At 36.9% G+C, this 11918-nt stretch overlaps 1 protein-coding gene across 4 annotated transcripts in view; it reads right to left on the bottom strand.

The window, feature by feature from the left end:
* Positions 1-1725: 1725 nt before the first annotated feature.
* The window catches only part of ATP13A3 (ATPase 13A3), a 58709-nt gene continuing 48516 nt past the window's right edge, over positions 1726-11918 (bottom strand). For 3 of the 4 annotated variants that reach the window (XM_086618722.1, XM_086618721.1, XM_086618724.1), the window contains 8 exons: positions 11049-11145; positions 10086-10158; positions 9073-9250; positions 8192-8379; positions 7659-7747; positions 7379-7459; positions 3430-3519; positions 1726-1923 (listed from right to left, as the gene is read on the bottom strand). In XM_086618722.1, coding sequence (XP_086474848.1) covers positions 1726-1923; positions 3430-3519; positions 7379-7459; positions 7659-7747; positions 8192-8379; positions 9073-9250; positions 10086-10158; positions 11049-11145 — 994 coding nt within the window. The remainder of the gene's footprint in view (positions 1924-3429; positions 3520-7378; positions 7460-7658; positions 7748-8191; positions 8380-9072; positions 9251-10085; positions 10159-11048; positions 11146-11918) is intronic. The other variant, XM_086618723.1, reaches the window with a different exon arrangement.

Here is an 11918-nt window from a genome sequence, read left to right as displayed (position 1 = left end):
TACAGAACAGTACAAGGGAATTAGGCCCAACTTGAAAAATTCCCCTTATTAAAACAATGCTGGAATGGAATTACCTCCACAGGAATTAAAAACAAACCAAAACATAACAAAACAAAAAACCACCTCAAATTCCATCATCAGAATACAAACACTTCAAAACAATCCCAGCCAGCCAGGGAGTTTGGAGCACTCCTTCCACGACTACCTTGAAGGACCCAACAACCTTCTCTAAACGATCATTACAGGATTGTGACTTCTCTGGATCCCAGATCCCCTCCCAAAACTTGGAGGTGTCTGAACCAGTCAGTTGCATCTGGTTGAAACAGGCTGATAAAAAGTTGGTATTTTATCATCTTTCCAAAGACACCAAAAGAGACTTTTCTGAAAGTTTAGCAAGTTGAAGATAGATTGGAGATACGCAATTTGTGGTTCTAAAGGGAAAAAAAAATGTTTTAAGCTTTACATGTAAAGATGATGCCTCCTCCTACATCTTTGCAGACCTATTTTTCCACTGGTCTTGTGTTTTGACACCGCCTAATGGCAAAATAATGTATCGCTACCCCAAGTGCTTAAGCAGCATTATTGGTGATGCAAGCTTTTATTTTTTTATTTTTTTTTAAATCAAATCCACATAAGCCTTATAATTATGCAGCAAGACAGATTTTTTTAGCTCATCTATTTTTTCTTAATTTTGTTTCATATAGCTACATATAGTGCTTAAGACACTGGCAGACTCTTTGAAGTGCGTATGTTCTTAACATGCACAAATCCCAAGCGTGGGCATGTGGAAACACTCCTCCCTCCCACCCCCATTTCCCTTGCAGCAGTAACTCTGACCTTACTACTGCAAGGTATATAGGAAAATTATCTTAAAATTTACAAATAAAATATGGTCCACAGAGGGATAATCCAACCCTTCTGCTGGAAAAAGCAAGGTCTGTGAAGAAATGCATACCTAAATGTACTAAAACACAAGACAGAAGTGTTAAGATTCTCTAGCCTTCCTTCTCCAAAAACTTTAGAGTGTAGCCAAATGCCTCCTCTTCTGGAGGCCACCTAAGCCCTTCCTTGGGTTTAGCTAGAAAAGAAGCTAAGAACCCACTTGAAAGTGACATGCTTTCTTTTAAAGGGCAGAGCATATTGCCTCTATAGCATTCCCAATTCCTGCTGTGGCAAACTAAAGAATTAATCTTAAAACTCGAACATTACACCTGGAAACACTCCTTACTAGTAGGGACAAACTTAGAGGTCCACACACCAAAACTTTAGAACCGTTCTGAGGCACAAAGTTTTTCAATAATGAATATATAAAAAAAGCATGACATGTGCCTCTAGTACTACCATGTAACCTTTACATCATAGGATTTACATGAACACATGCCCAGATAAGCAGGTTAGAACAATGATTAAGATACTCCAAGCAAATAAAGTGAACCTTTGTAACTGCACTGCAGTTTAAACCTTCAAATACATCTCATTTAGGAATAATGAAACTTCAAAGAAGGTGGAAGGAAACACAATCATTTTTGTTCTGCCTAAGGTAACCTACATTTTTAAAATGTATAGCCACAAGATATCTGGCTCTGAACTTTGTGATCAGAGAGACAAAACAGTTGGAAATATCTGCATTAGAATTTGACATTTAGTATACTGCGATTTCAAATAAAGCCTTAAAATTACATTCTTCTGAATACTACTAAAGACACATGCCACCAAGGTCCACTGTTATGTTACAGTGATGATTTGATATGAACCATTTTCTTGGGATGGTACTTTCGCTTCTGTTGTTGTTCTGGGTTTTGGTGGCCATTCTGGATCAACCAGCAGTTCCTGAGCTAGATGCATATACTTGGCTTTTGGTGTCTTCTCTCTGCAACCAAACAGGGAAGAAAGGAAACAGACTCCACAGCGATCCACAGCCTCCTGCAGAAGTGAACAGATTTGAAAACTGGATTACCTTAAGAAAAAAGTTAAACTAACAATACAGTAAACTGCTAGAAAAAAAAAAATCTATTATTTTAGTTTCTAATTTACTATTTCATTCTCACATTAGATCTAGAAAGTGTTGCAAAGAAACTCTTCTGTTGTGTCATCTCCCTATACTATTGTAGCAATGATATTCAAAAAACATTAAGAAAAAACAAGTATTCTGTATCGTTGTAACATCTAAGCTCAGCAACAGCTTTTATGTATATTTTATTATAGTTTCAATAAACACAGGTATAACAGGCATCATTAAATGATGTTACTATTGAAGAATAAAAGCCTAGACTAGAAGAAGCAGTCAAATTCCCAGTCTCTCAACACTTTTTAAGCAACTAATTGTTTAACTGACAGCAGTCAGCCAGCTAAAAGTGGCAGAATTTAACTTGCTGATACTGTGAAACTTAACTCCTACAGGTATTAATAGTTATTAAAAGACACAAAGTTATTGAACTTAAGTCTTCTTTCCTATTTTTCCTCTCCCAGCCTAGCTGCAGAAAGAAACACCACTCCTCATTCTGAAGACTGGATCCCTTTCATGTCTCAGAGAGCACCTATGGTCTACAGGGCTGACATTTTAAAGGAGATTTAGTTCTATGGTTTTCTTCATGTCCTGAATTTCTGTCAACTGGTGAACTGAACCAAACATGAGCCTTAAGCACAGCTTCCATTCTTCAGTGAACACAAAGCAATTCATTCTTGAATAGTCTCAAAAGGACAAATGCAAATCTGAAGCAAAAACCTTTAATAAAATTTAGTCCTGAGAAATAAACAACTGTGATTCTAGCAAGAACGAATGCACAACCAGCTAAAAGGAATAAGCCAACAGGTTTAAAGAAAAAGCTAGTTTTTGTGGGATTCACATAGATTTCCTTCACACAGTAATGACAGTCAGACCAGACCAGATTCATGGTCACCTGAAAAGCAGAAACCAAATCCTTCAGACTCCTAAACCATCTATAGCAGTAATAACGTACTTTCACATGTCATTTTGTTTCATTTCATTTGTATGTGCTATAAATTACTGCTCTCAGACAATGATCTAAAACTCTAAAACAAATTAATTTAACGAAGAACTGGATTAGACTCAGCATCAGCAATTCTGCTTCCATGCAACCAAGACATTCCCAGTCCTAGCATGCTAACTTGTGACAACACAAATAAACTTTGCTAATGTGCAAACTGATGATAAAGTGAGAAGATTCTTAAAGGCAATCCTCTGGGCTTGCTTCGCAGTTCTTGTATACAGAGCTAAATTCTTTAAGTGCCAACAAGAAGAAAAATATAAAACCAGAAGCCTTTCCTTTTAATATTCTAGTTACAGAAATCTAATTTAAGCAGTCTTAAGCTTAAGATAAGAAAACAAACACTTATAGATCATAAAAACACAAAATCGAATTAATCTGCATGCACTCAAACGATGACAGCAAAATACTAGTCTCCAACCTGAGGCGGCTGGGGTATGGTGAGGCGATATTCTCCTTGTTTGTCTCGATTGAACACAACCTTCCAAAGGATCATATCAAGGAGGACATTCTGTGAGACATTGTAGTGAGCGGGAAGAATTAAAGAAACTAATGATCATTTGTTGTTAGTGTGCACATTACAAATAAAACCTGAAACAGCATGTTAGGTATAACTAACTCAGTGCCAGGCAAAATGGAGAGTTTACATTACTTGTCAGTACTTCAGTGATAAACATTTTCATTCTTAAAGTGCTCACATGAGATATAAGAATCTGGACATGTATTTTAAATGAATAGCAACAATGACCAAAACTGCATCCATTGATACAGGTAAAAATCATAAATACACATTCTTAATGTCTTTCAGTACTTTAAAAAAAGAACTGTGAAACACCACAGACAGGAATGCTTAAAACAGTTTCCTCTCAAACCATCTTTAACATTATAGTATACTTCATGCTGGAGCTATGCTTTGTTTGTAGTTTGTTTTAAACCAGTGACGTTCCCAGAAAAGCTTCAGCAGGGTGGCAAAGCCAAGCCACCAGCAGGAAGTCTGACGAAATTCTATAGGAGCCATTCCAGATTTTGGAAAAGAGGGTAGAAATTGAACAGTATGTTCAGTACATCTGGTTTTTCTCATACGGCTGTGTGGGCAGACTCGAGAGCCTTGAACAAATCCAGCAACACAGGTGTGAACCTGTATCTTCCATAGCCTTGAGCCTACAACTCCGATCTTTGGACTGTTTCCATTTGTAACATCTGACTAACCTCTGCCGTTGAGAAAGGGGAGCTGATTAGTCAGACTTTTGCAATAGATTTTATAATGCTTATGATTTTATAACATTAGACTTTTACAGTGCTTTTATAAAGCATTTGCCAACACATCTTCAGCTTGTTAGATGTCCATTTTTGAAGCCAGTCTGGTTTAAGTATGTCTATACCAGGCATCAGGGGTAAGGATGATCATCTGCTAGGATCTGCCTTTGTTGGGCAATATTTTCTATCATCTGGTAGGAAGAATATGTGTGCTTTGTGAACCTAGTCTGGCACCCATATGGAAGGAAAAAAGGCTTTACACAGCATTCCAGAAAACATGTTTGGGACAACCACAGTCAGAAACCATTACTAATGTAAAAGCAATGAAGAAACTACATATGATCGCAGTGCGACACAACAGCGACAAACTGGCAAGTATGACAAAAGAAGATAGATCCAGTCCTTCATGTATCTCATCATTATGAGACACTTAAAGAGACAATTACTGAGGGATCAGTCTCAGCAGAACAAACTCTAGGTGATATACAAGAGTACCTTTTTGAAAGAAAGAAGGAGACGCCACCAGCAGCTTTTCCTAGATACTCAAAATATGACCTGTGGTACCCAGTAACTCTGTAGTGAAAAGTTTAGTGAGCAGAAAATCCAGTCAGGCACACAAGGACAGAAATGCAATGAGCTATACTGGAAGCAAAGGAATGAAATAGCCTGTGATTTCTAGACAACACATTGGACCCAACAAGTTGGTACCACATGAAAAAGCTTCAGGGAGCCGAGAGTAATACTGCTGGAGCTGCACAAATACAGTTCAAAAGGTGGGACAAAAGCAGGTGGAAGTTATGAAAGGTGAAGTGTGTATCGTAAAACAAGGTTTGGGATTTGAGGATTACTAGACAATGCTTCTGTTGGACATTTGCTATACAGTAAGACAACTTATCTCTGTCTAAACAAAACATTCAACTAACAGTGAAAGTGGAAGAAATAGGTTTTAAGTCAAAGCAGAACGTCTCAAACACTTAGTGCCAAGAAAACTGAATTCTATAGGTATGTCTATTCCACTACTAAAGTCTGGGTGACAAGATAAATAGGAAAGTCTGTTTAAAAGCAATGTGACAAGTCATCCTACCAGTTTTGGTAACGACAAAACTGTGACTGAAGGGTTGAAAGATGCTAACTCAAACCTGCACAGGAAAAAGAGTGGGGTGGGGTTTGAAATACTGGGTGAAAGCTAAAGCTCTACAGTAATTATATTGCTTAGGTTATGCTTAGTAGAAACTCAGAAGTTTACAGATTGATGTGGCAACCAACAAGGCCCAAGAGTGGAACTGTAGGAACATTTAAACCAGAGGAGAACCATTTGTCCTCGAGAGGCACATGCTGATACATGGATTGACACACTGTACAGACTTTCTACTGGTGCCCTTGCAGAAGGAACAGAAACATCACCAGATTGTATAAAAGTCAGAAAGACCACCTGCAGAACAAAGTAATGTTTCAGCAGAAGGAAAGTTTAGTTCTCTCAGTAACATTAATCATTGGACAGAAAGTTGTAACCACCACCTGTAACACTCCATGTGTCAACACAAAGATCAATTCCACTGAATAATCTTACTGCTTAAAAAAAGCTCATTTCCCAGAGATGGTAAAAACAGCAAAACTGACCAGAAAAAGTAAACAGGCAAAAAATATTTTTATCTAGGAGGTTTATTGGAAGACAAAAAAGCCACAATTCTGCCGCTTCAGAATAACTAGTTCATTCCAGCAGCAAAGACAGCAATATACATAAAATTTCACTTTTAACAAATAAAAAAGGAGGCAAAAAGAGAAAGCTATTAAGAGTTTAGTAGTACAAAAAAAAAGGAAAGAATTAAAGGGCATAAAGGAAAACATCACAAACAGGGTTAGAGTTAATATAGGACAATATAAGAAAGGCACAGGATCTTTAAGAAAGGATAAATTTGTTAACAACAGTGCAAAGGCAAAAAAAAAATACTATCTACTGTCATGTTTTGCAGAAGACAAGTTATTGCCCGTTATGTGAAAACACTGAAAAACATGTTCCAATAGTCAGCAACATATCAGCGTATATTGCAAATTCTGTTTGGAACAACATTTTGAACATAAAGCCTTGATAATTTTGATTAAAGTATCAAAAAAAACTTTAGTTGATTTTATTTTTACTAAGTCACAAATAAAAGGGAAAAAAATAGTCAACTGGAAAGAATATTAGCGCTCTAGTAATCTTCAAAGGCCAAAATGGTATGATCCAAGCAAACATTATGCTGGTTACCTTGATAACAATCCCTCATATAGTAATGGAAACACTGACTAGAAGCTGCAGAAAATGTTATACAGTAAAAATAGATAATTGTAGTGTGCGAGTGCTAGATAATGTTGAAACGCTTTTTCATCTTGCAGGAAAAAAAAAGTGACTAATGGCTGCAACCAAAACCCAAATGTATTCAGTTTGGAAATAAGGCACCAATTTAACAGGGGAGAACTAACCGCAGGAACAAATGACTGACTTTGAATCCAGACTCCTTCTGGAAGATATATCCATCAAACTTCAATGCTTGGAAACAACATAGCGGTAACCTGGATGAAAGGTAGAGTATGCTTCTGCCCACACTAACTCTGGAATTACAGCAGAAGAATTCAATACCCCGAGTGTCCGCTTTTGGACAAGCTCAGGGCTGGAAAAAGCAGATCTGCATGAACATCTCTGTTTCTGGACTTGGATCAGATTAGTTGAACAAGTTACATAGACCTAAGTTATGAGTATGATCCAACTAAATGAAGATGGGCTCCCCTAAGGATTTTATACAGTTCTATCCTATGTTATGTTATTCTGAACTGAATTAACAAAGCAAATAAATACGCAGACTACTGTCCTATGAAATAGTTGAAATTGTAAGTCTTTCAACTTTTTCTCCCTTTTTTTTATTAATAAAAAAAGCTTTTAAATTATGCTTTTAACACAGAAAACCTTGACACCTTCAATCTAGCCTACTAGGACATTTTTAGGAATACAAACTTGATGAGAAAACAGTGGCCACTTACACTGGCATACTGTGAAAAGAGACCTTCTAAACTAAAGACACACCCTGAAAAAGAACACTTAACAGACAAGCATTTTTTCCATTTGAATTTCTTACCTCCGTCAGCACAGATACAATTGCATTAAGAATGACAATGATGAGAATTCGTAGGCGCCACTCATATGGCACACACACAAGCTGTGAGAAAAAGTTGCCAGAGGTTAGCAACACACATATGAAGCAAACATACATTCAGAACAGGCTCAGAGTTATAAATTCTCCCTTCCCCCCAACCCCGAGATGAGAAGTTAAAGCTCTAAAGGGGTCAAACTTGCACGAAAGGCAGCCAATCAGTTATCCTAGGAAGCACAGACACCTGCATATCTGTCAATCTTACCTCAAGAAACGTGTCGATAGATTCAACAGGATGCAACATAATGAAAAATATGAAGACATAAAGAACTATCACAGATATAACAAACAGAACTGTAAAAGAAGAAAAAAAATTAATCAGACCATCTCATAGTCAGACTTTTTACACAGTTCTTCCATGTATCATGGGTCCGTTACTTCCTGGAAATAACCCTTTTTCTCCCTCTAAACCTCTTCCAGTTGGATTCTGGCAATACAAGCTGTGCTAACAGTCATAAAAAGACAGAAGACCAGACTCAACTTCTCACTGGCTCACTTGTTTGTAGAAGTATATGTGTATATACATTTTAGCTCCACAAATCAACTATTAACAGAAATTTCTCCATACAGTTTTACTTCCCTATTTCTATCTTTGATTATCAGAGGACAATTGTACTACCTTCTTGCAAGACTACTACTGCTGAAGTGGCACAACAGACTTGTAAGCAAGCCATGGATAAACAAGTGCACAGCCACTTGGAGTTTTACTTGGAATGTATATACTAAGAAAGGACTTACAGTTTTTGTAGCATGGTTGTCTGAAGGGCTTTCCTTTAGAAAAGACAATTGCCACTATGAGGTACTGAAAGCTGGATATAAAAAACAAAGTTGTGTTTTCATAATTTTTAATGTAATGTTCATCATGAAGAGTCGCATTCCCTTGGTGTTCAGAGCTGGTGTTTGTGGCATCCAACACATTACATGCACTACAACATAAAAAAACCATTTAACACTGAGTTAAGGAAAAGATACAAACAAGGCCTACTTATTAACAAAATTAATGACAGAACAAATTGCTACAGTAGTAAAAAAGGTTTATCCTAGAAAACCTATTACAGATAGTAAGAAACAACTCAAAACTGAAGCAGTGAGGTAGCAAATTGTTATTTCTGAGCTTTGAATTCTTTTATGCTTCCAGCTTCTAAGTTTACTACATAAGCTGTTTAGAAACTATCACTGTAGATACACTTTGAAGACAGGTAAGAAAATACTGCAATCTAAAAAAAAAAAGATTAAAACATCTCTTCATTTGCAGAAATATGAATTCGATTTACTGGAACTTTAACAGGAAAACAAAACTTTGTAATACAGAAGAGTTAAAATAGGTCTGAACCAGTAATATCAAATTTCCATCTCAACTGTCCTGAACTTGAGGAGTCTTTAGACCTTGCAGTCTGGCTCTGACCCAGTTTTGCATTTCAGCTGTTGGGAAACTCCTATGTAGTAGCATGCTTTTCACAAAAAAAAAAAAAAAAAAAAAAAATCAGCAGACTGACAAGCTGCCATACAGAAGCTTTATTTACTAAGTCCCCAAAGAGGGTCAATAAAGAAGAGAGCAATTATTGCCTATGGCTTCCCAATCATTACGGCATCCTGCAGGGAGCCACTGAAACACTTACTCAGATTCCGTTGTCCAAGGCTCATACCAGGACTGCTGTTTGACCCAAAAAAACCCAAAGGTTTGGAAAGCAAGGCAGATGATGATCTGAGACAAAACGGAACACAGAAGTGGACCTGAGATAAGACCTGATGGAGGCCTTCGCGCAACAAGCTCCTTCCAAGCAGGGTTCAGACTCACTGCAAAGAGAAAGGAAAACAAATTACGCATTACATCGTTATGGTTTTCAGTAGTTACCCTGTTCACATTCTGTGGAATTAGAATGGCTTGCTCATGACATCACTTGAAAAACTAGTCCATAACCACAAGCGTGAAACCTCCTTGAAGACTACACCACACTAGAATAATGCCACAGTGTCTTCTACAGGCTGGCTACCCCCAGTAGCACAGGACAGCAGGCAACAACAACAACAGAAGCCATGAGACTTAAGGAATTAGTAGTGTCTGGCCAAATTCCCTTTGTCTGGCACAAGGACTTACAGCTCGTCTCCTCAGTTTTGGTTTGCCATTGCTTCAAAGAAGCAGTTTCTATTAAACTTGAAAATGGAATTCTACTGTTAGCCAGTTAACTGAGTGCTAGGTTCCTACGTGGAATCATTTTTTTCACTAGATAACGGTTTTTGAGTATAACATTTTATGGACAGAAGATCAGCTAAAAAGACAAGAAATCAAAACATTTGAGAGAGATGATGTTGGAACAACTCCTGTTTTGATTCCAAAACCAGTTTCCTCATGTCAGTAGAGATTCATGACCTCCTGTACTGTGAAAAACTACTTTTCTAAGATCAAGCCCACAACCTGCTTTTTGTATGAGGACATTTCACAAACTTCAGATGAATAACTCAGTACGCAGAGGTTTAGTTTTTTTAATGTATCTATTGTACTAGTCATAACATTTTAACTGCATGTCACAGTGCTTATGTCAAACATTATGCAATTAGATATTAAAGAAAATTCAACCAAGCAAAAACTGCTCCATAGAAGCCAGCAGCAGTAATTCAGCACAATACTTACTAGTGAAGACAACCACCAAAATGATTGCCAAATCGATGAAGAGAAACTGGAAATCTCCCAAATTGCTCAGGATCTAGACAGAAATCATAACCGAAACATTGGTTATTTCTTCACACCAAAAAACATCTTACAGTGACACTACTATGGCAGCAGTTCTTTAAATTTCACTCAACAAACAAGACAGTCTCTTGTCAAACTTGTTTACCTGCAGGAGTCTTGAATACTCTACAATTCACAGATCAATTCCTGAAGCATCAAGGTATGAAACAATTTTAGTTTCAAGATACATAAGTTATTTGTAATTGAAATTTGTTTGTAATCAAACTTACATTACTGAATCTTGCAAAGCAATGAAATAAAAGCTTAGGTCCACAGTTCTCTAAACAACATAACCTTTCCATGTAGTCATACAGTTGTCAAAATTTCCACCTCAAAAGTCCTGCAATATTTTACATGTTTAACTTATTCAGATTTCAAATCAAAATAAAGGATTTCTACCACATGCCATGTTGTGAATCCAGTCATATCAACAGGAAATACTTCACTTCGTTTTCTTCCCCCTCCTAACTCAACACCTGCAAGCTGCTCTCTTTCAGTCCTTACATAAAAGGAATGCATTTGTCCTTTAAACAAAGTTAAGCTATTTTAAAATGCTGACAGTTTTTAAATAATTGCAAATTGTATTTTTGTTCAATTTATATGCTTATTTGGGCTTCTCACTGTAGAGACTTTCTATTCACAGGCATTAGCTATTGCCTTTTTTAAATAGATACTACCATGTTTTTCATACAGCTACTATTGAAAAAAGCAAAAAACACTAACAATATTTCTAGTCCAAAGACAGTTTTTAGAATGTGGGTGTTGTGTACTGTAAGAGACTTGCAGCAATTTATATTAAATATCTATCAATTTTCAAATCTCTGAATTACATTGACACTGCCTGAGCACTTACAGAATACTTACAGAATATAGCAGAGTAACACTGATGTACTGGATAATGCTGTATAATGCCATGAACTTAAATACACAGAAGGAAGTTATTAAAGCAGCACGGCCTTCCCTGTCAAAACAAAAGGAATCATGTAACCAACCAGAAAGTTTTCTGTGCAAGCACGTAAATTCTGCTTAGAAAAACGTTAGATGCAGTTAAACACATCAGCAAATCCTTTGAGGGACATTAGGCTGAAGACTATAGAGGAAAAAAGGGTCAGAATGGTAAAAATTCCAAGTACATCAAAGTTGTGAGCATGCCTTCTGAACTGAGCCACAACTTTACTTTGGTGTTCTTTGGACTTTCTGTGGTTTTCCAACAGAGGTTTTAAAATGAAGCTCTGCTTGAAAAAGCATCTGTGAAGCACTAGTTTAGTACACAGATTGAATGAACACGCAGTCAGCCACAGAGCTGCTGACTTCAGAAATGTTTCTGATTATGCATTACTTCATTAGTTCCACACAGACTTAACTAGATTCTTCTCTGGCTGACTGTTATCCAAAATTATTACCTAACTTCCCACTCCAGAGCCAAAAATTGGTCAAACTCTATTTAGAAAATTGTTTTCTACTTTGCACGATGCTAAGCAGTTATCTGAAGAATTTTACTGCTTGCAATTACACTCAGCCTTTATGGAAACGGGCACAGTCACTAAGAGATCAAATTAAATGCTACCACGTAGAAGCTCACTTACACTGTAAAAAATTAACTTCACATGGACAAAAACGTTTATAACGAACTACTAAATCATGCTATAGCAAGCCTTTGCTTAGAGTACCTTCAGTAAAGCAAAAGAGCTATTAAAAATGTATGGCTTGTTCTTTAATTCAAACTAGCCTCCT

The sequence above is a fragment of the Tauraco erythrolophus genome, chromosome 11 (assembly GCF_009769465.1).
Source record: "Tauraco erythrolophus isolate bTauEry1 chromosome 11, bTauEry1.pri, whole genome shotgun sequence".
Taxonomy (NCBI): Eukaryota; Metazoa; Chordata; class Aves; order Musophagiformes; family Musophagidae; genus Tauraco; species Tauraco erythrolophus.
Note: the sequence above shows the minus strand (reverse complement) of the source record. Positions and strands in the feature narration are given on the sequence as shown.